Source organism: Euprymna scolopes, chromosome 46, assembly GCF_053919585.1.
Source record: "Euprymna scolopes isolate OS-2025 chromosome 46, ASM5391958v1, whole genome shotgun sequence".
Classification (NCBI taxonomy): Eukaryota; Metazoa; Mollusca; class Cephalopoda; order Sepiida; family Sepiolidae; genus Euprymna; species Euprymna scolopes.
The window spans coordinates 139,800,926-139,819,125 of record NC_136527.1 but is presented as its reverse complement, the minus strand read 5'-3'; the positions used below and the strand labels follow the sequence as shown (position 1 = coordinate 139,819,125).

The 18,200-nt window shown below is 29.5% G+C and overlaps 1 protein-coding gene across 1 annotated transcript in view; it reads right to left on the bottom strand.

Moving 5' to 3' along the window:
* The window catches only part of LOC145270215 (uncharacterized), an 80,212-nt gene that overhangs the window by 49,807 nt on the left and 12,205 nt on the right, over window positions 1–18,200 (bottom strand). Inside the window, exon 2 of the mRNA XM_080125847.1 lies at window positions 2,148–4,416. Coding sequence (XP_079981973.1) covers window positions 2,148–3,326 — 1,179 coding nt within the window. The 5' untranslated portion in view covers window positions 3,327–4,416. The remainder of the gene's footprint in view (window positions 1–2,147; window positions 4,417–18,200) is intronic.

Genomic DNA, 18,200 nt, shown 5'->3' with positions numbered 1-18,200 from the left:
AATAATTAGAATTAAAAGTCAAATATGAACAGGTAAAATTATAGAAAAATAAAAGGACAATCAAATGAGATATAGTTTGTTTAAACAGTTACATTCAATTTAGCTTAAATTTGCAGTTTTGGAAAAAAATACAAGTGCGGACTTTCTTTTTGCCGCCGATGTAACAAGGTACCCTCATCTGGCAAAGATTGCATGGACGCAAGGAGAGAACACCACAAATAGAATATTTAAATATGCTCCTAATTTTTCTTCAGTTGAAGTTCTAAAAAAATCTAGCAGACAACTTCCAAACAGGTTTTTCTCTAGATTTTTAAATGTTTATAAAAAATCAGTTGTGTGTGAAAATTTAGCATTTCTTTTAACTTTTGGTCCTTTTAACTTAAGTTGTATTTGTTGTTCATTTCAATTTAAAAGATTATTTGCGTTAATATTTTTCATTATAATAAATCCAGTGAAACAGGCTTTTATGATGAGCATAAAGTGCTGTAGTGAGAAATTAGATAGATTGCCTACGTTAATTCTTTTAAAAACATTGTCTTACAACTTAATATCATTCTTTCTTGTTACATAGTTTTTTTTCGTTTTCAAAGTGTTAATCTTTTGTTTCAGCTTGAAGTTCATTGAAGTTCCCAAATATACAGAAGCTGCTTCATAGGTAGTAAGATGATCGCTATATAAGATACATATACATTGAAATAGTCCATTAAGTCCACCTTTATATCTCAAACAACGAGTTAGACATGTGGCTCTTCTTTTCTACATAGTTTGTGAACATAATTTTTATCTCTCCATTTGACAAGTTTAAAAATGCTCCTAATTTTTTATTTCAGTTAAAGTTCTAAAAAAATCTAGCAGACAACTTCCAAACAGGTTTTTCTCTAGATTTTTAAATGTTTATAAAAAAATCAGTTGTGTGCGAAAATTTAGCATTTCTTTAACTTCAGTTTCTTTTAACTTAAGTTGTATTTGTTGTTCATTTCAATTTTAAAAAATTATTTGCGTTAATATTTTTCATTATAATAAATTCAGTGAAACAGGCTTTTATGATGAGCATAAAGTGAGAAATTAAATAGATTGCCTACGTCAAACGTCATGAATTTATGAATATAGTTTTTCACTGGGAGAGAAGCACGACATCATTCTGTTTTGTTACATATTTTATTTTTCGTTTTCAAAAGGTTACTCGTGTGTTTCATTTTAATCAGCTGAAATTCCCAAAGTATACAGACCCTACTTCATAGGCACTAACACGATTGCTATATATATTGAAATAGTCCATTAAGTCCGCCTTTATATCTCAAACGAGTTAGTAAAGTATGTGGCTCTTCTTTTATTCATAGTTCGTGCAAATAACTTTCATCTTTCCATTCGACCAGTTTAAATATGCTTCAATTGTTTTTGTTGTGATTCTGGAACTATTGGAACTTTCTTTTTTCATTTTAATCAGCTGGAAGATCCCAAAATATACAGAACCTGCTTCCTAGGCAGTAACATAATCGCTATTGAAATAGTCAATTAAGTCCACCTTTATATCTCAAACGAGTTAGAAAAGAAGAATGTGGCTCTTCTTTTCTACATAGTTTGTGAACATAATTTTCATCTTTCCATTTGACAAGTTTAAAAATGTTCCTACTTTTTATTTCAGTTAAAATTCTAAAAAAATCTAGCAACCCACTTCGAAATAGGTTGTTTCAACCCACTTACAAACAGGTTTTTTAATGTTTATAAAAATCAGTTGTGTGCAGACATTTAGCATTTCTTTGACTTTTGTTCCTTTTTATTTAAGTTGTTTTTGTTGTTCATTTCAATTTAAAATGTTATCTGTGTTAATATTTTTCATTATAATAAATTGGCTGCCAAGTGGTCAAAGTTCAAGAGATGCAGTCTCTAGCAAACTATTCAGCCAATTTTGGGTCTAAACATTTGAAATTTTACATAAAGGGTAATCAGACATGCAGCAAGCTTCTTATTCAGTTTTTGGGAAAAAATCTGACAGCAATAACGTTTGTTTTATTTTACTCCAGTTTTTGTTTTGATTTTGTTGTTCTATTTAGTTAGAAGTTCCCTTCAAATAAAAAATTATTTGCGTTAATATTTTTCATCCTCAGTGAAACAAGCTTTTATAGTGAAGTTAAAGTCATTGCTTATGTCAGATTTTTTGTGATTCCAGCATTTTTGGAACCTTTCTTTTTCACACGTGTATGCACTCGGAGGTGAGCTTTCAGAGCCGAATTCCGTGCAAAAGTATGGCCACAGACTTCACATTTATATGGCTTTTCTCCAGTGTGTATACGTGTATGAAGTTTAAGTGTGTACTTATGGGTGAAGGCGGTCCCACAGAATTCACACGAATAGGGTTTTTCCCCTGTGTGTATTCGCATGTGGACCTTAAGGTGGTTGTTCTCGGAAAAAGAAGTACCACAGATTTCACAAGAATAGGGTTTTTCTCCTGTGTGTATTCGTCGGTGGCTTTTCAAAGACGAACTATGTAGAAAAGAAGAGCCACATACTTCACATAAATACGGACGATCGCCAGTATGTGTTCTCATATGACTTGCGAGGTTGACTTTTTCAGGAAATGCTGCCCCACAAATCTGACAGACATATGGATTATCGTCTGTGTGGATTCGCATATGGCTTCTTAGCGTTGACTTATGGGAAAATGTAGAATCGCAAATCTCACACGGGTATGGTTTTTGCCCTGTGTGTACTTGCATATGGCTTTTAAGGTTCGCGTTTTTGGAGAATGCAGACCCACATATTTCACAAGAATATGGTTTCTCTCCAGTATGAGTTCTGATATGGTTTTTAAGGGTCGTTATGTGTGGATATGCAGACCCACACACATGGCAGGAATAGGGTTTATCACGGGTATGCACACGCATATGCGTTTTTAAACCCGAGGTGTGCGAGAAAGCGAACCCACAAATCTGGCAGGCAAACGGCTTTTCTCCAGTGTGCATTCGGATGTGGATTTTAAGATTATAATCCCGGGAGAATGCCGATCCACAGATCTGGCACGAATACGGTTTATCACCGGTATGAATCCGCATGTGCACCTTGAGGTGATAATTTTCGGAAAACGATGATCCACAAACTTGACAAGAATACGGCTTCTCCCCGCTATGAATACGCATATGACGCTTGAGATGAGCTTTTTGAGAAAAGGAAGCATCACACTGTCCACACATGTAAATTTTCGCAGCAGTGGCTTCCTGGTCTGCCAGGTTTTCTTGTATAGTAGCTTCCTGGTCTTCCATGTTTTCTTGTATAGAAGCTTCCTGGTCTTCCATGTTTTCTCGTATAGTAGCTTCCTGGTCTTCCATGTTTAACACAAAACAAGTCAGCAAGAAAGCAAAATGTCACACTGTCCGCACATGTAAATTTTTACACCAGTAGCTTCCAGGTCTTCCACATGTTTCCTCATACAAGTTTCCACGAAAAATAATGATCAACGCAGTTTACACAAATCAAGTCAGCAGTTAGAAAGCAAATTCACACAGCCCGCACATGTAAATTTTTGCAACAGTAGCTTCCGGGTCTTCAACATGTACAGGTCTCAGAAAATAGTGTGCTTTATGCAAAACAAGCCAGCAGTTACAGATAGGATTTCTCAGAAAATTAAGGGGTTATACTGTCCACACATAGTCTTCTGGGCTCTTACTTTCCCTTGTACAGGTCTAACAAAATTATAATTAACGTGGTTTATACAAAAGCCAGCAGTCACAAATGGACTTTCTCAGAAAATAAAGGGTCACACTGTCCACACAGTTTCTGCAGCAGTATTCTCCTGAGCTTTCACTCTTCTGTTACAGATCTCAGAAAAAAAAATGGTTAACGCGTTTTACAGAAAAGGAGCTAGCAGTTATAGATGGACTTTCTGTTAAAAAGAAAATTCACACTGTCCACATATAAAAATTATCGTAGCAGTAGCCTCCTGGTCTTCTGTTTTCTCAAACCAGTCTCTTTGAAAAATAATGATCAACACGGTTCACACACAGTCGGCAGTCAGAGATGGGCTTTCCGAGAAAGTAAAGAGTCACACTGTTCACACATAAATTTTTTCAGCAGTAGCATCCTGGTCTTCCATGTTTTCTCATACAGGTCTCCTCAAAACATAATAATTAACATGGTTTACACAAACTAAGCCAGCAGTTGAAGATCAGGTTTCTCAGAAAATAAATGGGTCACACTGTCCACACATAGAAGTTTTCACACCAGTAGTCTCCTGGGCTTTCACTTTTCCTTGTACAGATCTCAAAAAATATTAATTAATTCTTTAATATTTTAAAATAAGGAGTCACACTGTCCACAGATGAAAATTCTGCTCTTCCATGGTTCCTCGGACACGTCTCTTCAGAAATTAATGAGCCAGCGGTTATCTAGGCAAACATCATTTTCAATAATGCTTTAAACCTGTAAATAAAAAAAGATGAATATAAAACTAATGCCGTTTTTTAACGTTCAACTGTAAAAGAACATATTTTTTTTCATAATAAACAGAAAGAATTATTTAGTTTAAAAAAAAAAAGTTTTTTTTTAAACTAAATAATTTTTTTCATAATAAACAGAAAAAATTATTTAGTTTCAAAAAAAAAAGTTTTTTTTTTAAACTAAATAATTTTTTTCATAAAAAACAGAAAGAATTATTTAGTTTCAAAAAAAAAAGTTGTTTTTTTTAAACTAAATAATTTTTTTCATAAAAAACAGAAAGAATTATTTAGTTTCAAAAAAAAAAGTTGTTTTTTTTAAACTTAATAATTTTTTTCATAATAAACAGAAAAAATTATTTAGTTTCAAAAAAAAAAATTCTTTTTTGATTGCACACTCCTTCATTTGTTGAACCTACAACATCAGAATTGGCAAATCAACCAATTGTCATTTTTTTTTTACATGGTAGTCACCACTTATCAAGGCCTGGAAGCCACTCGGGGATAAGGTTATTGCATGTACAGTAATCAATAGGATAGTATCGTAGTAATCGTTAGTATTGGAGATTTGATAAAGTGTCTTACTTAATGGGACGGTTCATCAAGAATTTGTTTATGTTGGACTTGAAGACATCCAAGTTGTAGTCAGGTGGGAAACAGGCAAATGGAAGAGAGTTCTACAGGTGTGCACTTCTAAGAAAGAAGCTTTGTTCATGGAATCTATGTTTTGATTACATATAATGATAGAAGATGTATCGAGACACAGGAATGGGTATGTTTGATCTGGCAGAACAGTGGTTCATTAAAATTGTAGGGTCTGCGCCTGGTCCACAAAGTATGGAAATAAAAAATTTTTAAAAATGTTTTTGATATAGATGTACATAATAATACTTTGATAAGTATGTTTTAACTTAAATAGGGATGGTATAATAAAATTGTGGGGTCTGCGTTTGTGCCTGGCCTCCATAGAATGGAAATAGGCACAAACTTTAATAAAGACTTTTCATATCTATCTGCGTAAGTATACTTTGATAATTATGTTTCAGTTTGAAGAAATATGGTATAATAAAATTATGGGGTGTTTGTTCGCTCCTGACCTCCATAGAATGGAAATATGTCACAAAGTTTAACAAGGTTTTTTAATATAGATCCACAGAATATTGTGATAAGTGTTTCAGTGTGAACAGGTATGGTATAATAAATGATGGGGTTTATCTATTTTATTTTTACTTTCATCATATTTTGCTTGGGTTTTGATACCCCCAAATTCGAAGCTATCTCTTTACAACCCTACCTTTTCATAACGTATGATACTTTCATAAATCAGAGTCCATTTTCTGTAGGCTGTTTTTGAACCCAGTTAACGACGGGTACTTTTGCTAGTTTAATTTAAAACCTGACTGTTTTTCGGTTTAATTTTTTTTTTCTTTTGTGATTCAAACTATAGGTACCCGCAATTATCAGTTTCATCATACCACACAGGAGATGAATGATTACACAACCATTTTTTTTTTTTCACAATTCAAAGTGTATCATCCATCGGTCCTCTGGGATGATCAGTGTCCTCATCATTTTGACGGATGATAATCCATATGGTGTTCTAGTGTTTGCTAGAGTTACTTGTAGCAGTCAAAACTTAACCCTTATCCCCGAGTGGCTTCCGGGCCTTGATAAGTGGTGACTTCCATGTAAAAAAAAAAAATATCAGAAATTACAACAGAGCATATCTAAAAGAATAACAGTATAATTACATTCCATTTATTTTTTGTGCAAAACAACTCTTTCAGCATATTAAAAATTTTGGTACTTTTTTTTTTCAGATCTGTTTCGTTATGCAGAAACAAACACTTATGTCAATACCGTCTCTTTTCGTGCATATACTCTGCAGAAAAATTAGAAATTCTTTCCTTAGATAGAAGAAAACTATGCATGGCAATACAATGCTGCAAGAGGAAAACCGCCACAGGGTGTTTATTCTGTAAGCAATTCTTAACATGGGGGGGTTGGGGTGTTTATTGCAAAAGCCATTCTTAACAGGGTGAGGTTTTTATACTATGCTGGATACTCTCGTGAAAAAAATACCTTCAAAATTCTGGGGATTTTGGGGGCTAAATGGTGATGGTGAGGGGAGGGGGGGGCAAATGCTGAACTTAGTAATTTTTTTGTGCCTCGTTCACTTGTTTTTCAATAGTTTGAATATTATTGATATAGATAGATATAAAAAGTCTTTATTAAAGTTTGTGCCTATTTCCATTCCATGGAGGCCAGGCGCGAACGCAGACCCCGCAATTTTATTATACCATCCCTATTTAAGTTAAAACATACTTATCAAAGTATTCTTATGTACATCTATATCAAAAACAATTGTAAACGTTTTTTTTTTAACTTAAAATTTTTTTATTTCCATACTTTGTGGACCAGGCGCGAACGCAGACCCCCACAATTTTAATGAACCACCATTCTGCCAGATCAAACATACCCATTCCTGTGTCTCGATACATCTATCATTATATGTGATCAGTTTTTTAAAATAGTCAACCACATAGGAGCCTATTCATGACCAGACACACACACACACACATTCAGCTTTATATATAGATATGCAAACGCAGATAGAATCTAATCCTTATAACAAATTATTATGTATATTGCTGATCTTATGATATGTCACAGGCTATGATACAGCACGAGACCAACATTGAGGGCAGACACACACTGGTTAACTGGTGCCACTTTATTTGACACCAGTCAAGCAGTGTGTGTCCGAATGTGTGTCCGAATGTGAAACCTGGTTAGCTGACCATCCTGATGAAATTGGTTTAAATACTAATGGAAACCCAATTGATGAATATGAAAGGAACAACTATAAATTAAAAAATAAATAAATGGAATGTAATTATACTGTTATTTTGTTGCTCTGTTGTAATATTTAATAAACATTGAGCTTCTAAACACAAAGAATTGATATACACAGAGTAAAATATGATTGAACAAGTGAAGCACGCATGGCCCTCTGACTATATTCAACATTTGCCCCCCCCCCTCACCTCTCATTTAGCCCCAAAAGTCCCCAGGGAATATCAAATCCTGGTGAAAATGAACAACCGGCACAGTTCTAGGCCTTAACATATGTAAATTTGAGTTCTGCATCATGCAAAAAAAAAAAAAAAAACATGACTAAGTCCATCATTTGCCCCCCCCACCTCTCCATTTAGCCCCAAAAGTCCCCAATGACTAAAATTTATACTTTTGTGTTTATTAAAAAAAATTGATGCCTTGGATTTTTATTAAACTTCCTGAAAAATTGTAGCTAACTGATTTCTATATGATTTTGTTTGTCTATACTTCATGATAACTTGGGTGTGCCCCAGGGGCTTTTTTAGAGCTAATAAAAACCCTCCATTTTTGGGACTATTTTACCATATTTGTCCAAAAATTTGTGTGTGTCTATTTAGCAGTTTTGCATGGTACTGAACTCAAATTTAAATATGTTAATAGATTTTTCTCGACCAACATGGATTTTTCTCGACCTATTTGGAATCTAATAACATCATCCCATTCTATTCATGGGTTAATATTCGGATAGCAAAATTTCAAAAAATTCCAATTATTGAGAAAAGTACGGACAGATGAACAAATAAGGGTGAATTTACAGGTCCACCCTTCTTTTATTGGGGGTCCCAAAATAAATAAAGAAATCAATAAATATTTAGGTAATTTAGTTGAGAAGCCAACAAACTATGCGAAAAACAAATATATACAAAAAAATAAATGCTATTTCAGCCAATAACAATTTTATATCAATACCTCGTTTTGTTTTCAAGTAGTCTTTATTGCTCTTTCTTTAATCTCAAAAATTCAATTTTTCTGCAGCAGATTTGAACAAAAAATTATTATTTATTTATTTATAATTTTACATTGATGATGATTTGCAAAATAATTTTTGTATATATAATTTATTTTATTATTTTAAATTAATGATGATTTGAAAAATAATTTTTGTATAATTTTTTTTATTATTTTAAATTGATGATGATTTGCAAAATAATTTTTGTATATATAATTTTTTTTTATTATTTAAAATTGATGATGATTTGCAAAATAATTTTTGTATATATAATTTATTATTTAAAATTGATGATGATTTGCAAAATAATTTTTATATATATAATTATTTATTTAAAATAAAATCGATGATAATTTGCAAAATAATTTTTATATATATAATTTTTTTTAAAAATAAAATTGATGATGATTTGCAAAATAATTTTTGTATATATAATTTTTTTATTATTTAAAATTGATGATGATTTGCAAAATAATTTTTGTATATAAATTTTTTTATTATTTTAAATTGATGATGATTTGCAAAATAATTTTTGTATATATAATTTTTTTATTATTTAAAATTGATGATGATTTGCAAAATAATTTTTGAATATATAATTTTTTTATTATTTAAAATTGATGATGATTTGCAAAATAATTTTTGTATATATAATTTTTTTATTATTTTAAATTGATGATGATTTGCAAAATAATTTTTGTATATATAATTTTTTTATTATTTAAAATTGATGATGATTTGCAAAATAATTTTTGTATATATAATTTTTTTATTATTTTAAATTGATGATGATTTGCAAAATAATTTTTGTATATATAATTTTTTTATTATTTAAAATTGATGATGATTAGCAAAATAATTTTTGTATATAATTTCTTTTATTATTTTAAATTGATGATGATTTGCAAAATAATTTTTGTATATAATTTCTTTTATTATTTTAAATTGATGATGATTTGCAAAATAATTTTTGTATAGATATAATTTTTTTATTATTTAAAATTGATGATGATTTGCAAAATAATTTTTGTATATATAATTTTTTTATTATTTAAAATTGATGATGATTTGCAAAATAATTTTTGTATATAATTTCTTTTATTATTTTAAATTGATGATGATTTGCAAAATAATTTTTGTATATATAATTTTTTTATTATTTAAAATTGATGATTTGCAAAATAATTTTTGTATATATAATTTTTTTATTATTTAAAATTGATGATGATTTGCAAAATAATTTTTGTATATATAATTTTTTTTAATTATTTTAAATTGATGATGATTAGCAAAATAATTTTTGTATATATAATTTTTTTATTATTTAAAATTGATGATTTGCAAAATAATTTTTGTATATATAATTTTTTTATTATTTAAAATTGATGATGATTTGCAAAATAATTTTTGTATATATAATTTTTTTTATTATTTTAAATTGATGATGATTTGCAAAATAATTTTCGTATATTTTTTTTTATTATTTTAAATTGATGATGATTTGCAAAATAATTTTTGTATATATAATTTTTTTATTATTTTAAATTGATGATTTGCAAAATAATTTTTGTATATATAATTTTTTTTAATTATTTTAAATTGATGATGATTAGCAAAATAATTTTTGTATATATAATTTTTTTATTATTTTAAATTGATGATTTGCAAAATAATTTTTGTATATATAATTTTTTTAATTATTTTAAATTGATGATGATTAGCAAAATAATTTTTGTATATATAATTTTTTTAATTATTTAAAATTGATGATGATTTGCAAAATAATTTTTGTATATATAATTTTTTTAATTATTTTAAATTGATGATTTGCAAAATAATTTTTGTATATATAATTTTTTTATTATTTTAAATTGATGATTTGCAAAATAATTTTTGTATATATAATTTTTTTATTATTTTAAATTGATGATTTGCAAAATAATTTTTGTATATATAATTTTTTTAATTATTTAAAATTGATGATGATTTGCAAAATAATTTTTGTATATATAATTTTTTTAATTATTTTAAATTGATGATGATTAGCAAAATAATTTTTGTATATATAATTTTTTTATTATTTTAAATTGATGATTTGCAAAATAATTTTTGTATATATAATTTTTTTTATTATTTTAAATTGATGATTTGCAAAATAATTTTTGTATATATAATTTTTTTTAATTATTTTTAATTGATGATGATTAGCAAAATAATTTTTGTATATATAATTTTTTTATTATTTTAAATTGATGATTTGCAAAATAATTTTTGTATATATAATTTTTTTTAATTATTTTAAATTGATGATGATTTGCAAAATAATTTTTGTATATATAATTTTTTTTAATTATTTTAAATTGATGATTTGCAAAATAATTTTTGTATATATAATTTTTTTTATTATTATAAATTGATGATAATTTGCAAAATAATTTTTGTATATATAATTTTTTTATTATTTTAAATTGATGATGATTTGCAAAATAATTTTTGTATATATAATTTTTTTTTATTATTTTAAATTGATGATTTGCAAAATAATTTTTGTATATATAATTTTTTTTATTATTATAAATTGATGATAATTTGCAAAATAATTTTTGTATATATAATTTTTTTTATTATTATAAATTGATGATAATTTGCAAAATAATTTTTGTATATATAATTTTTTTTATTATTTTAAATTGATGATGATTTGCAAAATAATTTTCGTATATTTTTTTTTATTATTTTAAATTGATGATGATTTGCAAAATAATTTTTGTATATATAATTTTTTTATTATTTAAAATTGATGATGATTTGCAAAATAATTTTTAATATTGGAAGTAAACACTTGATTAAATAAAGAAAACAAACAAAATATACATTTTTATATATTTATAACAATTTATTTAACTACTTATGATTGTTGAGCTGGATTAAATCCGATGACATGAAATAAAACAGAGGTTAAAAGACCTGAATACTCAACGTTTCACCCAATTTATGTAGGCTTTTTCAAGAGGGATGGTCATTGACAAGAGAGTCGGAAGATTTGGGGCTATATATAATGATGGGGCAGAGCAGCGTGTTTTCCTTATGTAAATTAGATGTCTATATACATATATACATTTTATGAAAGAAAATAAATTAAGTGGATTACGTCTAAAAGTTAAAATATCGTAGAGATATAAAAGATTGCATCTGGAAATATAACCGTGATAGATTAAGTAAGTAAAATGAAACGAGATTGCGAAGGGAGTTTTTAAAAATTAGAGATAATTGAATTGGGATAAAATAGCATAGTAACTTAAAAGATGGCGTCTAAAAATAAGAATATATATATATATATATATATAAATATATATATAGATGGTGTCTAAAAATAAGAATTATATATATATATATATATATATATATAAGTCCATTCGTAATTTCACTTCATTTTATGATTTTTATTTTTCTTATATATTATATAAGTCCATTTTATTTTTCTTATATATTATATAAGTCCATTCGTAATTTCACTTCATTTTATGATTTTTATTTTATATAAATTCATTCGTAATTTCACTTCATTTTATGATTTTTATTTTTCTTATATATATATATATATATATATATATATATATATATAAATCCATTCGTAATTTCACTTCATTTTATGATTTTTATTTTTCTTATATATATATATATAAAAATCCATTCGTAATTTCACTTCATTTTATGATTTTTATTTTTCTTATATATATAAGTCCATTCATAATTTCACTTCATTTTATGATTTTTATTTTTCTTATATATATATATATATATATATATATATATATATATATATATAAATCCATTCGTAATTTCACTTCATTTTATGATTTTTATTTTTCTTATATATATATATATAAATCCATTCGTAATTTCACTTCATTTTATGATTTTTATTTTTCTTATATATATATATATATATATATATATATATATATAAATCCATTCGTAATTTCACTTCATTTTATGATTTTTATTTTTCTTATATATATATATATATATATATATATATATATATATAAATCCATTCGTAATTTCACTTCATTTTATGATTTTTATTTTTCTTATTTACTGTATTTTATTTTATCACTGTCTATTTTTAGACTCCATTTTATCACCTATTTATCACTATTTATGCAAAAACAGATAAAATATCTTACAGGGTTTCTACCACCAGTTTGTTTTATTTCTTATTTTGAAGAGATTATCGAGTCTTCAAATTCTTGAAGCAAAAACAGGGGAGATAAATATCTCGTACCTAAAACCTTTGAGAAATAATAACACATTATAGCCGATTCTGTCAGCCGAACAAACTTTTTTTTTTAAACATAACAAAAAATATTTTGTTTGAAAATTTAAAAATGTGTTCGGCAGATTTGCTGTTTAGTTGACCGAATAGCCTCGAACCCTGTTATCAAAAAAAAAAGGGACACATTGGGTCGACACCAGTGTAAATAGAATTTTAGACAGTCTTGCAGTTAAGTCCTACAAAGTTCGACAACTCTAGAAGTATTTTACACCATCAAATTATGAATATTACAAATTATTAGTTTTAAAATAAAAATGACTAAAGTTTTAAAATAAAAAATATGTAATTAATATAAAAAATATTTAAATATTGGAATAAGCACTTGATTAAATAAAGTAAATGGAGGAAATATACATTTTTATATATTTATAATTATTTATTTAACAGAAAAAAGAAACGATTTTTAGAAAGTGAATTATTGTCTTAACAGAAAAACGAACAAAATAAAATCTGAAGAAATGAACCACGTAACAAAATATAAATTTATATATACATCTGCCGGAACATGATACTACACTTTGAGATTAATACCAAGCCCCCGCAGGGGCTGGCTGAAACTGCCCTGGTTGAGTCGAGGCTGGCTGAATTCATTTGGCATTGCTCATTGCTCCCAATTAAGACAAGCAAACAACTGTAATTAATTCCAGAACGAAATTTTTGCAATCAAAAGCAACTCTGGATTTTGTTGATTCCATTTAAATTAATTTCGTCTTTAAAAAAAAAAAAAAAAAAAAAAAAAAGTCAATTGTTTAGATTGTTGACGTTTAAGCTTGATATATTTGAATTCCGACGTGCGCAGAGGAGAATTCATTATAGAATTTGGGGAGGTCTTGCAGTTAAGTTCCGGCAAAGTTCGACAACTCTAGAAGGGTCACATCAGTATTTTACACCGTCAAATCACGAATATTATGAATTATTAATTTTAAAATAAAAATAAAAATTATTAAAGTTTTAAAATATAAAAATATGTAATTAATATAATATATATTTTAATACTGGAAGTAAGCACTTGATTAAATAAACGAACAAAATATACATTTTTATATATTTATAACTATTTATTTAACAGAAAAATGAAACAATTTTTTAGAAAGTGATAATTCACTTTCTAAAAATTGTTTCATTTTTCTGTTAGATAGTTATAAATATATAAAAATGTATATTTTGTTCGTTTATTTAATCAAGTGCTTACTTCCAATATTAAAATATTGTCTTAACAGAAAAATAAACAAAATAAAATCTGAAGTAATGAACCACGTAAGAAAATATTAATTTATATATACAAAATAAAACAAGAAAATATAAATTCCAACTCTTTTCCTTAATTTCTCGATTGTTAACATGTAGTCAAAAATATCAGTTTTCATATTTAAAATTAAAATTAAAAATTTTTTTTTCAAAAAGTGAAACTTTCCCATGTATATATATAAAAGCGAAAATGTATGTATGTATGTCTGTAAAAGGCTTTTTTCGCTGGACTTCTCGGTCGGCTCATTCCTTCTTAAAACTTTTTATATGACGTCTAAATGATAATATCTAAGAGTTACGAACAGGGTCCGTCTGTCTATTTAATCTGCCTGACTTTCACGCGCTATTTTTTCCAGATTTTTAGAGCGTCCCGTGTTTCTTTAGCCTTTCAGTATAAAACAAGCGAAAACTGGCTTGCAGGTCAAACATCACGTGATTTAAGTTTCTCGCACCTGTTAATTTCATTTTATAAACGTTAATTAAGATGCTTTTCATTCCTCTTCTCTCGTGGCCGAGATGGTTAGGTCCCAGAGTTTTTTTCCATTTCGTTTCCACCTCCATGTCAAAGGTTCAGGGTTCAAGCCTACTTTCCTACTAAAACTTTATTTTTTGTTTTTTACACCTCCAAACACCCGGCCAACGTTTTTTTTTTAAAACAGGGTTGTGTTGATCACCCCCCCCTCTCCCAACACACACACACACCTACAAACACCCAGGCCACGCCGGGTAACCCCCGCTATCTATATATATAAAAAGCGAAAATGTATGCATGTATGTATGTGTGTTTGTATGTCTCGCAAAAACTTTTGACAGAGGTGACGCATTTTCACGAGATTGGTATCATTTTGAAGCCCAACATCTTGGACGACAAATATCGAAAAATTGGCCAAAAACATCAACTCCTTCACCCTAAACTGGACCATTTTCTACAAGGAGGGGTGCCGAAAAAAATCGTTCCTTCATTTTCTCTCCTTCTATTACGACAATGACGTCATGTTTGACCTTGCTTTGTTTTGGATTTTCCAATTTTTTTTAACATCATGTTTTTTTTTTAATATTAAAACAGGGTCACCCTCTCCTACATACACACCTCCAAACACCCGGGCAATGCCGGGTACCCCCACTAGTGCATAAAAAAAGAAAGGGCGGGCAGACGTACAGGAGTGCTACTGGTGTGTCAGAAACTTACCTTACATATGCGTGAAAAAATATTGAATAATTCGACCCGCTGTCTTTCCAAGCTTATAACTACTCGAAAAATGTAATTCAAACCCTAATTTTTTTTTCAGTTAAAAGAGCAAGGACCAAGGTTTCATGTAAAAAAAAAACAAAAAAAACGTGTTTTAAAAAAAAAAAAAGGTTTTAAACTTCAGACTTTACAGGTAAACTTTTTGTTTTAAATTTGAATATATTATGATGTATTGAATTCAATTTGTGATATATAAAACTTTGGTGAGTAAATTAATTATTTACTTTTTAATAGACATTTCAAAATGGGGGGGTGAATTTAAAAAAGAAACGTTTGTCTAAAATATTATATTCGGTTTATTGGAAAGAGCATAAAATTTCACATTGACCCTGAAAATATCGCAAAAATTGAATCAATAGAAAAATTTTGATACATTTTTAAAGTTTAAGAATTAAAAGATATTTAACTCATGAAATTCAATTGATTTCATTACGTAAAAAAAATGTTATTTAAAAAATAAAAAAATAATATTTATATTACGTTTTATACAACAGTTTATTTTGGAAGTATAATCCATAAAAAAAATAAACGACCCACTTTTAAAAGAAAAATCACAAGATTTTTATATTTTATTTGCAGTTTCGTGTTAGGAGGGTCAAAAATTCCCCCCAAATTCTGATACACCTAGTGCTACTCCTCTAGTGAAATACATATCGGCTCCGATGTTGCACATAGTTTGACTTAGGGAGCCATTATTATTTTTACAAAGAAAGAATTTTTGCATGTGTGACCTAGTTTTCTTTTATTTATTGATTTTGGCTTGAACTTTGCACATTATTTTGTTATTATGATTTTATGTTTTTTGGGGGAATTTTTTTTTTTTTTTGTCGGTGTTTATCATTATAGGTAATAATTTACAGGAAAATTGTTGAAAGTCAATATTAGTATTTGTGGCAATAAACAAACATAAACAAAAAGCTTTAGCGTCTACCTACCTCTCTCTCACTGTGCAATAATATTTTCAAATTGGTTTTAATCTGGCGCTGAAATAGCTGACAAGAGCCATGTTCATATTAAAACTTAATAATAAACCTAAACGTAAATTCCATGAACAAAGCTTCTTTCTTAGAACTGCACGCCTGTGGAATTGTCTTCCGTTTTCCTGCTTTCCGGCTGACTACAATATGGTTGTCTTCAAGTCTAACGTAAATAAGTTCTTGATGAGCCGTTCCATATAAGTTATCAAATTTAACAAATTTTCATTACTAATGATTATTATATTGTCCAATTTCTACTGTACACTCTTTAACCCTGATCCTTGAGTGGCCTCTTGGCCTTGATAATGAGTTGATACCTATGAAAAAAAAAAAAAAGAAAAAGTCCAATGTGAACAAGTTCTAATTGAATCGTCCCCCTAAGTAATCCAAGTTTCAAAATTCCCACTGTTTACTATGCTAAAATCACAATGACTAATGTATACTGTTGGATTGTGTAGTGGACTTTCGGTCAGCGTTCAAGTTGTGGATAACTTGACAAAGACCAAAAATTACTTCTCATGAAAGAGGAGAACTATTTATGGCACAATGGGAGATTCCATTGTGCACACATGGGCCAGTCTATTCCTTGGATTGTGATTGGCTGAATCACCTGATTGGATATGCTTGTACATAAATACAAGCCCTCAGTCCAGCTCAATCTGATGTCTGTCTTGTGCATGAGCTGAACCCTTGGTAAGTGTTGCTGCTATTATTATTGTTGTTGTTGTTGTGTGTTATTGACTAACACAGTTCTTTTGATTATTCTACATCTCCCCTCTCCCCCCCCACCCACGAGTAGGCTGGGTTGTGTGAGAGGTGTATCTCTCTTTTAGGCCTAGTTTGTTGTGTGGTAGTAACCTAGAAAGAGCTCGGGGAATCCTTGATCGAAAGCGTGGGGATATATGTGTGGTTTGTTGTTGGGGTTTGGTTGCTGTGTATGTGCTATTACAGGGAGATAGTGGGATATGCAAGAATGTAGTATCGCTTGAGGGAATTGTTGGTCCTAGTGCTGCACTTGGTATTGGGGTTGGTGTAGGCTTAAGTTCGCATTTTCTGAGGAAACGGCGGTTCCTAAGTGTGATCCTTCCGGATCCGTTAACCCTGATTCGGTACTGTCGATCTGGTAGGGAACTGATGATTTTGCCCGTTGTGTTCCATCTGCGATTGACTGGATTTTGGATGGCTACAGTGTCACTAGCTTGTAATGGTGGAAGGTTGTGGGTATATTTATTGTATCTTTCTACTATTTTTGCATTGCGGTGGTGGAGCATTTCCTCGCGATGTTGTGCCGCTGACACCCATTCAGGATGAGGCTTGTAGAGGATTGGCTGTGATGGGATGGAGTCACGTAGTCCACGGTGAAGTAATAATTGGGCCGGTGATAGGCCAATGCTTTGGATTGGGGTATTCCGATACTGCAAGATGGCCCGGGCAACACTGTCATTGTCCAAGGAACCGTGGGGGCCTGTGTTTCCTTTCACAATCCTCTTTGCAGTTTTTACTGCGAGCTCTGCCCTGCCATTGGATTGGGGATACGCAACAGAAGATAATCTGTGCCTAACACACCATGTTTTCAGAAATTCTTGGAACGTGCTGGAAGTGAAAGGTGGGCCGCCATCGGTGCTGAGTTCTTCTGGGGCACCATATGTTTGGAACAGTTGTCGGCATATGGACATCAATTTGGTTGTAGTAGTGTGACCTGATTCTAGGCGGTATAAAATTAGCCAACCAGTTAGCCTATCTGCGCAGGCAAGGTATGTGTGATCTCCAACATAAAAAATATCCATAACGATTTGTTGGAATGGCCACTCTGGGGATCGTGTTAGAATGATAGGCTCCCTTGGTTGACTAGGTGCGATGGTTGAGCATACCATGCAATTCGCTCTAATACTGCGGATTGATGCATCCATCCCTGGCCAGTACACCGATTCGTTGGCACGTGCTTTCATGCCGACTACTCCTTGGTGTGCAGAATGCAGGCAGTGTAGGACCTTTTTTCGTTGTGTTTTGGGGATGACGATCCTTCGATCCAACAATACTAGACCATTGTCAGTGCTAAGGCGGTGCCTCACCTCCCAATACTCACGGATTTCGGGCGCAGTGAGATTAC